Raw genomic sequence first — 17,542 nt, 5'->3', positions numbered from 1 at the left:
GCTAAAGTAAAGGCAAGAGAGTATACACAGACTGACTAGAGACGGATCAGCGCTAGGCTACGTGCTGACTGAGTTATCAGCGTGACAAAGGCTCTGTTCAACCGTCTAATTTAAGAACTGCTTCTTCTCTGCCTAATTAACAATTTACTAGGCCATCAGTCAGCCCCTCCATTGTGGCATAATCAGCGTCAGAAACCGAACGGATCGCACCGGCGCTCTGAAATGCAACCTTTCATGAGAAGTACATACACCAGGACATGCAGCATTCAGTCACAATAAGGTTGACTTGTCATTGTGTTGGATGTGCTCGTGCCATAACATTAACCCTCTGTGTCAGATGAAATGGTCCCAATAGGCCTGGTTAACTAACTCTGTGTCAGATAGGGTTAACTTCCTGGACATGGTACGGTTCTACAGAGCATTAACCCTCAGTGTCAGATAGGGTTAACTTCCTGGACATGGTACGGTACTAGATAGCATTAACTAGCTGTGTCAGATAGGGTTAACTTCCTGGACATGGTACGGTACTAGATAGCATTAACCATCTGTGTCAGATAGGGTTAACTTCCTGGACATGGTACAATACTACACAGCATTAACCCTCAGTGTCAGATAGGGTTAACTTCCTGGACATGGTACGGTACTAGATAGCATTAACCATCTGTGTCAGATAGGGTTAACTTCCTGGACATGGTACGGTACTGGATAGCATTAACTAGCTGTGTCAGATAGGGTTAACTTCCTGGACATGGTACGGTACTAGATAGCATTAACTAGCTGTGTCAGATAGGGTTAACTTCCTGGAGATGGCACGGTACTAGATAGCATTAACTAGCTGTGTCAGATAGGGTTAACTTCCTGGATATGGTACGGTACTAGATAGCATTAACTAGCTGTGTCAGATAGGGTTAACTCCCTGGACATGGTACGGTACTAGATAGCATTAACCCTCAGTGTCAGATAGGGTTAACTTCATAGACATGGTACGGTACTAGATAGCATTAACCCTCAGTGTCAGATAGGGTTAACTTCCTGGACATGTTACGGTACTAGATAGCATTAACTAGCTGTGTCAGATAGGGTTAACTTCCTGGAGATGGTACGGTACTAGATAGCATTAACTAGCTGTGTCAGATAGAGTTAACTTCCTGGACATGTTACGGTACTAGATAGCATTAACTAGCTGTGTCAGATAGGGTTAACTTCCTGGAGATGGTACGGTACTAGATAGCATTAACTAGCTGTGTCAGATAGCGTTAACTTCCTGGACATGGTACGGTACTAGATAGCATTAACTAGCTGTGTCAGATAGGGTTAACTTCCTGGAGATGGCACGGTACTAGATAGCATTAACTAGCTGTGTCAGATAGGGTTAACTTCCTGGATATGGTACGGTACTAGATAGCATTAACTAGCTGTGTCAGATAGGGTTAACTCCCTGGACATGGTACGGTACTAGATAGCATTAACCCTCAGTGTCAGATAGGGTTAACTTCATAGACATGGTACGGTACTAGATAGCATTAACCCTCAGTGTCAGATAGGGTTAACTTCCTGGACATGTTACGGTACTAGATAGCATTAACTAGCTGTGTCAGATAGGGTTAACTTCCTGGAGATGGTACGGTACTAGATAGCATTAACTAGCTGTGTCAGATAGAGTTAACTTCCTGGACATGTTACGGTACTAGATAGCATTAACTAGCTGTGTCAGATAGGGTTAACTTCCTGGAGATGGTACGGTACTAGATAGCATTAACTAGCTGTGTCAGATAGGGTTAACTTCCTGGACATGGTACGGTACTAGATAGCATTAACTAGCTGTGTCAGATAGGGTTAACTTCCTGGAGATGGCACGGTACTAGATAGCATTAACTAGCTGTGTCAGATAGGGTTAACTTCCTGGACATGGTACGGTACTACACAGCATTAACCCTCAGTGTCAGATAGGGTTAACTTCCTGGACATGGTACGTTACTAGATAGCATTAACTAGCTGTGTCAGATAGGGTTAACTTCCTGGAGATGGTACGGTACTAGATAGCATTAACCCTCAGTGTCAGATAGGGTTAACTTCCTGGACATGGTACGGTACTAGATAGCATTAATCCTCAGTGTCAGATAGGGTTAACTTCCTGGACATGGTACGGTACTACACAGCATTAACCCTCAGTGTCAGATAGGGTTAACTTCCTGGACATGGTACGGTACTAGATAGCATTAACCATCTGTGTCAGATAGGGTTAACTTCCTGGACATGGTACGGTACTAGATAGCATTAACTAGCTGTGTCAGATAGGGTTAACTTCCTGGAGATGGCACGGTACTAGATAGCATTAACTAGCTGTGTCAGATAGGGTTAACTTCCTGGATATGGTACGGTACTAGATAGCATTAACTAGCTGTGTCAGATAGGGTTAACTCCCTGGACATGGAACGGTACTAGATAGCATTAACCCTCAGTGTCAGATAGGGTTAACTTCATAGACATGGTACGGTACTAGATAGCATTAACCCTCAGTGTCAGATAGGGTTAACTTCCTGAACATGTTACGGTACTAGATAGCATTAACTAGCTGTGTCAGATAGGGTTAACTTCCTGGAGATGGTACGGTACTAGATAGCATTAACTAGCTGTGTCAGATAGGGTTAACTTCCTGGACATGTTACGGTACTAGATAGCATTAACTAGCTGTGTCAGATAGGGTTAACTTCCTGGAGATGGTACGGTACTAGATAGCATTAACTAGCTGTGTCAGATAGGGATAACTTCCTGGAGATGGCACGGTACTAGATAGCATTAACTAGCTGTGTCAGATAGGGTTAACTTCCTGGACATGGTACGGTACTACACAGCATTAACCCTCAGTGTCAGATAGGGTTAACTTCCTGGATATGGCACGGTACTAGATAGCATTAACTAGCTGTGTCAGATAGGGTTAACTTCATGGACATGGTACGGTTCTACACAGCATTAACCCTCAGTGTCAGATAGGGTTAACTTCATGGACATGGTACGGTACTAGATAGCATTAACTAGCTGTGTCAGATAGGGTTAACTTCATGGACATGGTACGGTACTAGATAGCATTAACTAGCTGTGTCAGATAGTGTTAACTTCCTGGACATGATATGTTACTAGATAGCATTAACTAGCTGTGTCAGATAGGGTTAACTTCCTGGACATGGTACGGTTCTAGATAGCATTAACTAGCTGTGTCAGATAGGGTTAACTTCCTGGACATGGTACGGTACTAGATAGCATTAACCCTCAGTGTCAGATAGGGTTAACTTCCTGGACATGGTACAGTACTACACAGCATTAACCCTCAGTGTCAGATAGGGTTAACTTCATGGACATGGTACGGTACTAGATAGCATTAACTAGCTGTGTCAGATAGGGTTAACTTCCTGGACATGGTACGGTACTACACAGCATTAACCCTCAGTGTCATATAGGGTTAACTTCCTGGACATGGTACGGTTCTAGATAACATTAACTAGCTGTGTCAGATAGGGTTAACTTCCTGGACATGGTACGGTACTACACAGCATTAACCCTCAGTGTCAGATAGGGTTAACTTCCTGGACATGGTACGGTACTAGATAGCATTAACTAGCTGTGTTAGGTTGGACCCAGTCAGATTAAACCACACAAGTTACATGGTATACACCGGAACATGGAGCAGTCATTCCATATGGACCTGTTTGACTTCAAGTTGAAAGTTTCAATGCTTATTTGTCACATACACAGGATAAAGCAGGTGTAAAACAGTACAGTATATACAGGGTGAATTGACTTGACATGGAACCTGTCAGATAGGGTTCACATGGTACTATACTGTGTGTGCCTTGTGCCAGTAAACATGACTCAGCATTACCTCTCTGTGTCAGATAGACATGCACTGGTCGGTCCTGATAGGGCTGGTTATCCTTGACTTTACATTGTGCGTGCCTCATGCCAGTAGAGAACACACTATTAACCCAGTGTGGCAGATAGCGTTGATTTAGTTGACATGGTACTCCACTGTAACTAGCTCATGCCAGTACTGATAACATCGTATTAACTATGTGTATCAGATGTCAGATAGGCCTGTGCTCTGCTGAAACCCCTGAGAGTGGCTGTGCGTGTGGGGAAAATGCGATGGTCAGGCCAATCAATTAGATAGCTCACAGAGCCATCCACCTATGTATAAACGCATGCTAAAGAGTTAAATGGTTATATCTGATAGAACAATACAGCGAGAGGAGCATCAGATTCAAAAGATGTGATCAATACTGGAGATCAGGGATGCAACTTTCACTGGGGACAGGGGGACATGCCATATTCTGAAATTGCATTTTCTTCCCTCCCCAGTGTTATCATTGGAATGTGATACAAAATGAGGCAACGGGTGTGCTTTAGGACCATGCGGACGCCTCCTAGCAGTAGGGTAGGTTGTTTGGAGTGTTTATCCGACTGGATAAAAAAAAAAAAAAAAGATGCCCCCCCCCCCCCCCCCCCCCACTTGTAAAACTAAAGTTGCACCCCTGCTGGAGATAGTGGATTGCCCCAGTGGTGTCCGTGTGGTTAGTCTGTTTGTTGGCTGTATGGTGTATCATATCTAAACAGAGCATTTGTTCTGCATACAGCTCCACATATAGTATGTCCCTTGCATGTGATGTGAGTCCTAATATTGCACAATGTTACTGTTGGTGAGGTTTTGACCTTGGATGCCACGCGTAGGCTTCTTTAAACTATTACGATACCGCTTCTGTCAGAGTGGAGTTTTTAAGCACACTATAATAATAAATGTTCCACCAGTGTTGTGTAACTGAATTTTCAGCCCGGTGATTGGACAGGATATTGGCCTTACCCAGAAGAAACAGCCACGGCTCATATTGTATGACCTAAGTCGGTCAGTCGAAGGAGGCACATCATTTCTCATAGGCTGTGGCATCCTGGGAATTCTAATTCTAGTTGTCCCTTACAAATTCTAAATTCCAACAGTCAGGCGTTAACCGAGAGAGGTGATTAGGACCCTATAACCCAGAGAGGGGATTAGAACCCTATAACCCAGAGAGGGTATTTGTCACACCCTGACTTTAGTGGGTAGTTGTCCTTGTTAGTTGCCTGGATGCACTACGTTGGCTTCACATGTCGTTTTGATATTTATTGTTTTGTTGGCGACATCGGTAAATAAATAAGTATGTACGCTCAAAACGCTGTGCCTTGGTCCACTCCTTTAAACGGCCGCGACAGAACTACCCACCAAAAAAGGACCAAGCAGCATGGGAACCAGGTGCAGTGCAATCTGGACTCATGGACATGGGAGGACATTCTAGACGGCAAGGGATCTTACACATGGGAGGAGATCCTGGCTGGTAGAGATCGCCTCCCATGGGAACAGGCGGAGGCAGCCAGGAGAGCGGAGGCAGCAGGAGAAGGGAACAGGCGTTACGAGGGAACACGGCTGGCAAGGAAGCCAGAGAGGCAGCCCCCCCCCAAAAAAAAAATTGTGGGGGGCACACGGGGAGTGTGGCTGAGTCAGGTAGGAGACCTGAGCCAACTCCCCGTGCTTACCGTGGCGGGCGTCGTATTGGTCAGGCACCGGTTAATGCGGTGGAGCGTACGGTGTTCCCAGTATGCGCTCTTAGCCCGGTGCGCTACATCCCAGCTCCCCGCATCTGCCGGGCTAGGGTGAGGATCCAGCCAGGGCGGTTGGTGCCAGCCCTGCTCTCCAGACAGCCAGTGAGTCTCCTCGGGCCAGGATATCCTGCGTCGGCTCTGCGCACCGTGTCTCTCGTGTGTCTGCACAGCCCAGTGCGTCCTGTGCCTGCATCCCGCAAGTGCCGGAGAAAAATCACCATCCAGCCAGGACGGGTTGTGCAGGTCCTTAGTTCGAGACCTCCAGTGCGCCTCCACGGCCCGCTCTATCCTGTGCCTCATCCGAGGACCAGGCTGTCTCTCCGTCTCCTCCCTCCAGGTTCGCCCGTCTGTCCTGAGCTGCCAGAGCCGCCCGTCTGTCCTGAGCTGCCAGAGCCGCACGTCTGTCCTGAGCTGCCAGAGCCGCCCGTCTGTCCTGAGCTGCCAGAGCCGCCCGTCTGTCCTGAGCTGCCAGAGCCGGCCGTTTGTCCTGAGCTGCCAGAGCCGCCCGTCTGTCAGGAGCTGCCAGAGCCGCCCGTCTGTCAGGAGCTGCCAGAGCCGCCCGTCTGTCAGGAGCTGCCAGAGCCGCCCGTCAGTCAGGAGCTGCCAGATCCGCCCGTCAGTCAGGAGCTGCCAGAGCCGCCCGTCAGTCAGGAGCTACCAGAGCCGCCCGCCAGTCCGGAGCTGCCAGAGCCGCCCGCCAGTCCGGAGCTGCCAGAGCCGCCCGCCAGTCCGGAGCTGCCAGAGCCTCCCTCCTGCCCGGAGCTGCCAGAGCCTCCCTCCTGCCCGGAGCTGCCAGAGCCTCCCTCCTGCCCGGAGCTGCCAGAGTCTCTCTCCTGCCCGGAGCTGCCAGAGTCTCCCTCCTGCCCCGGGACCCGCGTCCCTCACCAGAGCCGCCACCGCGGGGAGATGCCCACTAAGACCCTCCCATATTAGGTTTGCGGCCGGGAGTCCGCATCTTTGTGGGGGGGTACTGTCACGCCCTGACTTTAGTTATATTTGGTTTCTTTATTATTTGGTTAGGTCAGGGTGTGACAAGGGTGGTTTGTTTAGTTTTTGTATTTTCTATGCGTTTTTGTCTTGTCTAGGGTTTTTGTTATCTATGGGGATTTTGTATTGTCTAGGGGTAATTAGGTTGACGGTGGCCTGGATGGGTTCCCAATCAGAGACAGCTATTTATCGTTGTCTCTGATTGGGGAGCCTATTTAGGTTGCCATTTTCCAAGTTGGTTTTGTGGGTAGTTGTCCTTGTTAGTTGCCTGGATGCACTACGTTGGCTTCACGTGTCGTTTTGATATTTATTGTTTTTGTTGGCGACATCGGTAAATAAATAAGTATGTACGCTCAAAACGCTGCGCCTTGATCCACTCCTTTAAATGGCTGTGACAGTATTAGAACCCTATTACTCAGAGAGGGGATTAGAACCCTATAACCCAGAGAGGGGATTAGAACCCTATAACCCAGAGAGGGGATTAGAACCCTATAACCCAGAGAGGGGATTAGAACCCTATAATCCAGAGAGGGGATTAGAACCCTAGAACCCAGAGAGAGGATTAGAACCCTATAACCCAAAGAGGGGATTAGAACCCTATAACCCAAAGAGGGGATTAGACCCTATAACCCAAAAGAGTGGATTAGGACCCGATAACCCAGAGAGGGGATTAGAACCCTATAACACAGATAGGGGATTAGGACCCTATAACCCAAAGAGGGGATTAGGACCCTATAACCCAGGGAGGGGATTAGACCCTATAATCCAAAGAGGGGATTAGAACCCTATAACCCAGAGAGGGGATTAGGACCCTATAACCCAGAGAGGGGATTAGAACCCTATAACCCAGAGAGGGGATTAGGACCCTATAACCCAGAGAGGGGATTAGAACCCTATAACCCAGAGAGGGGATTAGAACCCTATAACCCAGAGAGGGGATTGGAACCCTATAGGCCAGAGACGGGATTAGAACCCTATAACCCAGAGAGGGGATTAGAACCCGATAACCCAGAGAGGGGATTAGAACCCTATAACCCAGAGAGGGGATTAGAACCCGATAACCCAGAGAGGGGATTAGAACCCTATAACACAGATAGGGGATTAGGACCCTATAACCCAAAGAGGGGATTAGAACCCTATAACCCAGGGAGGGGATTAGACCATATAACCCAAAGAGGGGATTAGAACCCTATAACCCAGAGAGGGGATTAGGACCCTATAACCCAGAGAGGGGATTAGAACCCTATAACCCAGAGAGGGGGATTAGAACCCTATAATCCAGAGAAGGGATTAGAACCTGATAACCCAAAAAGGGGATTAGAACCCTATAACCCAAAAAGGGGATTAGAACCCTATAATCTGCATGAGTTTCAGATTCTATTTACTCAGTTCAACCTTTGGTTTTTCTTCCACATAAACAAATATAATTTTCTTTGTTTATCCTCTTAGTCTCTGTCTACTGATTAGTAATGGCGGGTTTGGAAGACATGGGCTAACCTACAGGATGGTTCTGGGGCCTCTCTCTTTCTCTCTCTCTCTCTGTGTAAACAACACTGCGATTCATGGGGGCTAGCCTGCTGAGCCAATTAAAAGGGTTCCCCTGAAGAACTGGGGCTCATTAGGATTCACTGAACATTGACTGTGTCGCAAATGGAACCCTATTCCCTATATAGTGCACTACTTTTGACCAGGACCTATAGTGCAGTATATAGGGAATAGAGTACCATTTGGGATGCAACCAGTACCCTTCAAATTACCAATCTATGGAGACTTTCTGCCAATGCAATAGAAAACTAGACACTAACTACGACCTCCTGCACACGTCTAGGACCAAGGGTATTCCCTATGGGAGGGTATCATCTTGCTGGCCATTTAGGCACATGGGAAGAAGGAGGTCTCTGCTGTCGAATGTGATTCAGTTACTCAAGATTTAGGTCACGTTTAAAGACACTTGACTTTAAGACACACCCCAATGAAGAACGAACTACATCAATGTACAATCGTTGGGAAATTGCTGCCTTTAAGCATTCGTAGTCACTGTGTGTTTTGTCTATTATAGCACAGGAGATTGGTGGCACCTGCATTGGGGAGGATGGGCTAGTGGTAATGGCTGGAGAGGATTCAGTGGAATGTTATCAAATACATCAAACACATGGGTTTCATGGTTTCCATGTGTTTGACGCCATTCCATTGGCGCCGTTCCAGACATTATTATGAGCCTTCCTACCCTCAGCAGCCTCCACTGTATTATAGCCATCAGAGACTTTGGAGAAGGATTCACTCTGATGGTATCAATTTAAGAGCTATAAAACCTGTTGAATACCGTACTTGAAAAAATACAAGTTGAATACTTGTTGTTACCTTGCTTTACAGCAAAGGTGCACAAACACAAGGGCAAGCTGAAGAGAGGAAAATACAAGGTTAAAAAAGGCTTCTAAAGTTTGTAATTTCCACTTTAAAATGATAGACTTGATTTGCCCTAATGATAAATGCATCAACCCCTACAAAAAATCCATGAATTATAATTCACATAATAATTCAAATTACCCGTTGCTGCAGGATTATTTTCCTGCTGTAGCAAACCGGCTCAAATGAAGTTCCTACATCTGTATATTCCTATAGCTACTGTAGAAGACTCACCTCCCACTGGGCAAAGACATCACCAGATCAACCTTTAATTCATTAAAACATCAATTCAATTTGAAATCAACCAAATCTTGAAACCTGGTTTAAATTGAGACAAACTATGGGCGTTGATAACGTCTAGCAAATTAAATTTAAAAACGTACTTTGATGCAACGTGATAGAATGTGATTACGTTTAAAAATACTCTGGTGAAATAGCGTGGGAAGAAACTCAACCAATCTTTTCCAGCTGCGGCCAGTCTGGTCTTTTTTATATAGCATACAGTCACTTTTCCGGGCAAAAGTGTTGTGTTTCCTTACTCCAACTGTAATTGGGTCTCGGGTTGCGTATCAGCTTAATGCCAAAACATATGTTGTGTTGAAGACAATCCTGTTGACTGCAATTGACTCCTGGGAGGTTTATCTCAAACCTCACGGGAAGAGTTCTGCCTCTGTTTCATTGGCCGTATGCCAGTCACGGCCAATCCAGTTTAGCCTTGCTGCCTTATCTGAAGAACCTCAATTAGAGCATCCTGGGTAGGAGCACACGCATGCAACACCTTTTCTCAGCACTATATTGATCCACATGGGAATGCATTGCATGGTGGGGAAATGGTGGAGGCAACTTGTTTGTTTTCTCTCTCTCTCTCTCTCTCTCTCTCTCTCTCTCTCTCTCTCTCTCTCTCTCTCTCTCTCTCTTTTTCTATCTCTGTCTCTCTTTCTCTCTCTCTCTCTTGCTCTCTCTCTCTCTCTTGCTTTCTCTCTATCTTGTTCTCTCTCTCTCTCTCTCTCTCTCTCTCTCTCTCTCTCTCTCTCTCTCTCTCTCTCTCTCTAGCTCTCTCTCTCTTGCTCTCTCTCTTGTTCTCTCTCTCTCTTGTTCTCTCTCTCTCGTTCTCTGTCTCTCTCTTTCTTTCTCTCTCCCTCTTGTTCTTTCTCTCTCTGCCTCTCGCTCGCTCTCTGTCTCTCTCTCTCTGTCTTTCGCTCTCTATCTCTGTCTATCTTGTTCTCTCTCTCTGTCTCTCAACCACATTGTTCATAATATGCACCCTCCAAAGCTTTACGATGCTTGACTAATACATTGGCAGAATGTATTGTCATCTAATAGGAAAACATTGAGGAGAATTCACTCACATAGAATTTGAGCTAGGTAATAATAATCTCTCTCACGTTCTCATACACACCTCTCATACACACCTCTCTCACACACACCTCTCATACACACCTCTCATACACACCTCTCTCGCAGCTTCCCTTGTCTCTCCTTCTTTCCGTCCAGGCTCTCTATCGCTGTAACCTCTCTCTCCTCTCTCTCTGACTCTCTCTGACTCTCAAACGCGGCCCATACATACACAAACCAATTTTTTTTTCAAAATCCCTTTTAGACTACAGCAGCTGCCATGTCTCATTGTGAATGTATACCTATGTGATGTTTGATCATACCTAATGCAGCTTATATGCTAATCAAACTTTGTTATTCATGTTTCTGTGCAATCTTTTTTTCAGCTCTAATATTCCAAACAATTAATCCTGCTTCCTCATAACTGGTCACTTTAAGCAGCCTATTTACAAAGATAGCGCACAAAGTCAGCAAAATGTATATTTTCCTTGCACAGTGTTGCCAAAACACAGTGTTGCCAAAAAAATTACTAATTGAAAAAAGCCCTCATTGTTTGGTTTCAAAGCTCATGAAACGAAAGCATTCAGCTCCATATAATGGTTTTATCCATTTGTTTGTCTTCTATTGGCTTTGCTTGACAGGAATTAAAGAAAGACTCCCCAGGGCAAACAGCTCAAATCAATTCAAATCAATGTTTCTTAGTCGTCTACACAGATCTTCAAATGTTATCAAGGTGCAGTGAAATTCTTGTCTTTTTATCTTCAACATTGCAATAATACCTAGAAAGAATGACTAAAACAAATAATACACAGATAATCCAGAAAAAGTACAACATTAAGAAAATTAAGAAAAATCAGAAAGAGCAACGTCAGAGATCAGAATTGAAATGTACTGTATATACACATAATGGTGTTATTCCAGGAGAGGTGTCTGATATTTGATCATATGCTGTCTGAATGAGAAATGGCATACATTAAACCCGCTTTAGCTGTGACAGTTCAATAAACACACGACATGACAGCCTTATATATGAATCTATTCAATGTAGGCCTAATGGCTTGTGAGGTATACAAATTACAACAGCACAACCGTTTCTTTAAACGTACTACTAGATCACAACAGAAAGTGAATGATGAATGAACCTTAGCTCATAGAACACTGGGGAGCATTCCAAGTTCCATGCCAATGAAATGGGATGGGATACAAATGAATTAGCATTAGTTGTGGTTATATCAAACGGAATAAACAAATAAATGCCTGTTTGATTTGTAGTTGTGGAAAAAACACACGGTTGTCGTCTACTGTAATCTGCTGCTTTCCTCCTATAATCCTCTGTTTTTAGTAATGAACAACATGAGGCCATAGGAGTGTACACGACATATTGCGTAAGCAGAGTGGGCTTGAATGTCTGTCTGTAAGGGGGGGGGGGGGGGGGGGTGCGTGTGCATGTGCGTGAAGTTATGATATGCCCCCCCCCCCTCGCTCGACACACACACCATCCAGTCATTACATGATTCATTTTACTGCTACATGATCACCAACACACATGTGGATCTCTCCCGACCCACATTCATTAAGAATCACCTTCCCTCTAAACCCTAGTGCCCTCTGTTGTCACACTGGTTACAGACATAGCCCAGGCCACCACTAAACCATTCATTATGGGTAAAGCAGTTGGAAAAGAGCGATATAATCCGACCGGCATGCGCATTAAAGCAGACCATCTGCAGACTTCATCAAAGAGCAGCTCCTAATGGCCATGGCACAAACCGCCAAAATAGAAGATACGGGCGAGGCGCGAGGTTGCTAAATCCGCTCGAGCATATTGTTATTCCAAACTGTGTGTATATATACTGAAGCAACTGTCCCTTGGCCAGATAGTCTAGTGGTAGAATGTCATATCTATATAATCATTATTGATAACCTCAAAGTCAATCATGGTGTGAGGTTGTGTTTTACGGTAATCAATTAATGATGAATAGCCAACATGAGATATAGACCTACTAATTACCCCCCCCCCCCCCCCCAATGTTCATATTCAACGTTATTGATCCAATACTGTCAGAGCTAGATTAACATATATTATTATATTTTATAAATATATTGTTATATGAAGGTAAGAGTAGCACAAATATAATGAGAACTTTCTTTCACAAAGCACTTAGTCAAATTGCATTATGGTCACCAAGTCGAAATCCATTGAGAAATGTTTTCTCTTAGTCCAAATCATCCAAACAACCTTCCGTTGATTTCTAGCGGTTCCGCGCGCTCTCCTCCAAGTTACCTTCTCAAGGTAGTAGCATGCAGAGGGCAATGACGTTGCTCGATTTCGATTTTATTGGTGTGTCCTAATTTACAATCACGTACCTGTATCATTATAGTCAATGCAACCTATAATCAACTTTATGGGATGTTGCCTGTGTACTTACCCTCAACAAGATTGGTCTTCATGATTTTTGAATAAATCCAGTAGTTGAATAAATCCAGCAGATGAAGCCTGTTTGCGGAGACTGTATATCCGCTCTTTAGTTGCAATCGATAGATAATTGCAAATCCAGGGCACGGTGTTGTCACGGACCTCCCAGTCACCGTTACATTCAAACTTTAGCCGGAGGTTTTCCTGCTGAAGCCGACTGGAGAACAACGTCTCCGGCTGGAACGGCGCACAGTCATTTGGGCCAGTGGGAGCGAGACAAGAAGTGTATAGTATCCAAACTCAACCAACACACAACGTAGGCTACGGGAGCGCAGAACGTTGAACAACAGCCCAAAAGGACGCACCAACAATCAACAAAAAAACACACAACGAGCACTAAGTTCCAAAATTGGGAAAGTCTAAAAGAGACAGAAAAAATCAGAAAGGAATCCATGGACAGGCTACTGATGTACACATCCTGTCTGATTTCTAACTGGCTGTATTCGGAAGTACATCTATATGTGTTTGGATATTGGCCGCACTGCCCTGCGCTGTACAACATGGGTTTGCATGGGGGTCGCATAAAAAGAGAGGGTGGGGTGGTGTGTGAGAGAGAGAGGGGGGAGGGAGAGAGGGAGAGAAAATTCAAAGATGAATGTTTTATGGGTCTGGATCAGGGACTGCGCGCTAATGAATGTTTTAGAAGATACGGGTGGTTTGACGTGCGGGGAATCTATTTGGGATCAAACATGCTCAAGCACGCACATGCATACGAAAATACACAACAAAATACACTGTGCAGGTGAACCGCTAGTCTACTTATGGGACAAGGCATAATGGTGGGGAACGGGCAACGCAGTTCTGACCGACAGGCATTATAAGCGGAAAAGGGATATTGGAGAAGCAGCATTTGCCTGAACGTGATTTTAATTTCCTCCCTTAAATTAAACAAGCTTTTGTTATTACATTAAAATGTAGTACACAATTCTAGTCTGATAGAAATCTCCCAAATCTTCATCACCGTTTAGCATTCGCCAAATTAATCATCAAGGTAAAATGGAGACCGTAGCTTATTGTCTTATCAATTTGCGCACCGTCATTGGGTTACAATTACACGTCGGTAGTAGGGTACACAGGAGTGTACAAAAAGCTTGAGGGGATCATGCGAAACGTTTGAGTGGATGCGCCCATTACACCTATTTGATGTAATAAAGACTGCAGTTAAAAAGTGATTGAATATTAAGCTCCATTGATGCATGCATGCTGCGGAGACTGATTGGACCAAGAGAAAACAAATCCCCTTCGCTGTGCACTCTGCAGGTGTACTGAAACCCAAGGGAATTATATCAGTGCCGCACGCGCCGTTATTTCTAAGTACCATGCGCCTCCTAGCGGTAGGACAATGTGTAGTTGCAACATGGTAAGGATGTCCTTTCAGCCCATGCACAGCACCAGCGCAGCTTCAGTGGTGAAAATGCTCTCACCATGTAGTAGCCTCGGCTACTCTTGTGGCAACAAAGTGGATCCAGTGCAATTGAAGCTTCAGATGTCATAGTAACATACATGCCATTTTTTAGTAACCTTTCTGCTATCTATTTGTTAATGGAGACCAAATGCAGTAGAAGATACAAAGGACATGATGAAATATGAATGCAATTGAGCAATCATCTCCTGAAGCCTGTGGGCTAGCACTCTGCAAACAGTCATTTTAGTTTACACTTCCGACATTATAATTAACTTACAGTTCCCTCCGTAATTATTGGGACAGTGAAGCATTTTTTATTCATTTGGCTCTTTGCTCCAAAAGTTTGGATTTGAAATCAAACAATGTCTATGAGTTTACGCACAGACTGTCAGCTTTAAATTTAGGGTATTTTCATTCATATCTGGTGAACCTTTTAGAAATTACAGCAGTTTTTGTACATTGTCACCTATTTTAGGGTAGCAAAAGTATTGGGACAAATTCACTTATACTGTATGTGTATTAAAGTAGTAAAAAGTTAAGAATTTGTACCCATAGTCCTAGCATGTTATGACCACAGCAAGCTTGTGACTACACATTTGTTGGATGCATTTGTTGTTTGCTTTGTTTGTGTTTCAGATCATTTTGTGACCAATAGAAATGAATGGTAAATAATGTATCGTGTCATTTTGGAGTCACTTTTATTGTATATAAGAATACAATATGTTTCTAAACACTTCTAGATGAATGGGGATACTACCAGGATTACAGATAACCCTGAATGATCACACCTCCCCAAAAAATGCTAACCTCCCCTGTTATTGAAATAGTGAGAAGTTAGCATGTCTTAGGGGTATGATATTTGTGCATCTGTAATGTTCTCACTAATCACTATTCACAATTCATTCAGGATTATCTGTAATCATGGTAGCATCCACATTAAAGTAGAAGTGTTAAGAAGCATATTCTATTCTTATTTACTATTAAAGTGACTCCAAAATGACGCAATGCATTATTTACCAATAATTTCTATTGGGCACAAAATAATCTGAAACACAACCAAAACAAACAGCAAATGCATCCAACAAATATGTAGAGTCACAAGCTTGATATAAGCACTTTTTACAACTTTAATACAGATAAGTGAATTTGTCCCAATACTGTTGCTCCCCCAAAATGAGGGGACTATTGTCACGATCGTCTTCTTGTGAGAGATTGGACCAAGGCGCAGCGTGTGCAAAATACATCTTATTTTATTGAGAAGAGAGAAAACAAAACAAGAAACGAACAACTATACACAAACTAACAAAAATAACAAACTGACGACCGTGAAGCTATAAACGTTAGTGCACAGACAAGCAACAAACGTAAAACATAGACAATTACCCACAAACGCATGATGCCCATGGCTGCCTTAAATATGGCTCCCAATTAGAGACAATAAACCACAGCTGTCTCTAATTGAGAACCAATCTAGGCAGCCATCGACATACAAACACCTAGACAAGACATAACCCTATTAAACCTACAAACACCATAGACAATAAAAAAACACACAAACTTCCCCATGTCACACCCTGACCTAACTAAAATAATAATGAAAACAAAGATAACTAAGGCCAGGGTGTGATAACTATGTACAAACAGTGGTGTAATTTCTAAGCGGGTCACCAAAAACGGATGAAAATACCCTTAAATTAAAGATGACAGTCTGCATTTTATCCTCACCCTTAACCTTAATCCATATTTCTGAAGTATAGAGAGACGTGTATCACTTAGTCACATTTCACAGGTGAAACAGCACTCCACAATACAATTCATGGTGTATTTTAAGCAACAGCCACTAAACCAACTGAAGCAATTCAGGAATACTATATCGGCCAGATCATAAAATGATGGATTTATTGTTGAATAAAATTGGGTCGATTGGGTTTAACCCTGGTTTACAGTCACCTTTGCTATTGAATGACACTAATTTAATTCCCTGCAGAGCCTTCCCTGAATCTCTTTACAATAGAGGCCGGCTGGGTCGGCAGTTGACATTGTAACATACACAACCTTCGTAACCAGGAAGGTCAAAGGTGATATGTTGTACAAAAGCAAGGAGAGACTTTAACCTCTGTTTCCACTTACACCTGTGTCTCAATTCAATAAAACATGCATTGTTTTTTTTACAATAGCTGTTTTTCCCATCGTAAATTAAAATCCCAGACTGGTTCTGGGTAACTACTATGAAAACCTTCTCATAACCTACAAGGCAGACTCCCTTCACATGTAGATCATTTCCATTTTCTGAATATTTAGTGTTTATATGTGCAGTAGTTTGTAAATAAATACACTGCGTAAACATGCCTGTGTCCTAGGTTACTCTTTCCTATTATGTCAATAGGTCTGTGTGTGGGTGGGGATATACTATTCCTGATCACACTACTTCCACTCACCTTATTATCAAATCTAATCAAATTTTATTTGTCACATGCTTGGTAAACAACAGGTGTGGACTAACAGTGAAATGTTTACTTATCGACCCTTCCCAACAATGCAGAGAGAAAGAAAATAAAGGAATAATAGAAAATAAATAAGATGTAATAATAAAGGTAATAATGAATACACAAGTAACGATAACTTGGCTATATACAAGGGGTACCAGAACTGAGTCGATGGGCAGGGCTATAAGGTAATTGAGGTAGATACGTACATATTTATTTAAAAAATGTTACCCCTTTTTCTCCCCAGTTTCGTGGTATCCAATTGGTGGTTAAAGTCTTGTCTCATCCTCAACTCCCGTACGGACTAGGGAGAGGCGAAGGTCGAGAGCCCTGCGTCCTCCGAAACACAACCGAACCAAGCTGCACTGCTTCTTGACACAATGCCCACTTAACCCGGAAGCCAGCTGCACCAATGTGTCAGAGGAAACACCGCACACCTGGCGACCGTGTCAGCGTGCACTGCGCCCGGCCCATCACAGGAGTTGCTAGTGCGCGATGTGACAAGGACATCCCTGCTGGCCAAACCCTCCCCTAACCCGGACGACGCTGGGCCAATTGTGCGCTTCCTCATGGGTCTCCCGGTCGCAGCCGGCTGCGACAGAGCCTGACCTCGAACACAGAATCTCTAGTGGCACAGCTAGCACTGCGATGCAGTGCCTTAGACCACTGTGCCACTTGGGAGGCCCGTATATATGTACATATAACTTGGTTTAAAGTGACTAGGCAACAGGATAGATAATAAACAGTAGCAGCAGCGTATGTGATGAGTCCAAAAAGTTAGTGCAAAAAGGATAGCTATTTGGTTAACTACAGTATAAT

At 44.0% G+C, this 17,542-nt stretch overlaps 1 protein-coding gene across 1 annotated transcript in view; it reads right to left on the bottom strand.

Annotated features, from left to right (window-relative positions):
* Window positions 1-13,366, bottom strand: part of LOC129826676 (reticulon-4 receptor-like) — a 78,436-nt gene extending 65,070 nt beyond the window's left edge. The window contains exon 1 of the mRNA XM_055887655.1: window positions 12,786-13,366. Coding sequence (XP_055743630.1) covers window positions 12,786-12,807 — 22 coding nt within the window. The 5' untranslated portion in view covers window positions 12,808-13,366. The remainder of the gene's footprint in view (window positions 1-12,785) is intronic.
* Window positions 13,367-17,542: the final 4,176 nt, after the last annotated feature.

This window comes from Salvelinus fontinalis, chromosome 28, assembly GCF_029448725.1.
Source record: "Salvelinus fontinalis isolate EN_2023a chromosome 28, ASM2944872v1, whole genome shotgun sequence".
NCBI classification, from domain to species: domain Eukaryota; kingdom Metazoa; phylum Chordata; class Actinopteri; order Salmoniformes; family Salmonidae; genus Salvelinus; species Salvelinus fontinalis.
Note: the sequence above shows the minus strand (reverse complement) of the source record. Positions and strands in the feature narration are given on the sequence as shown.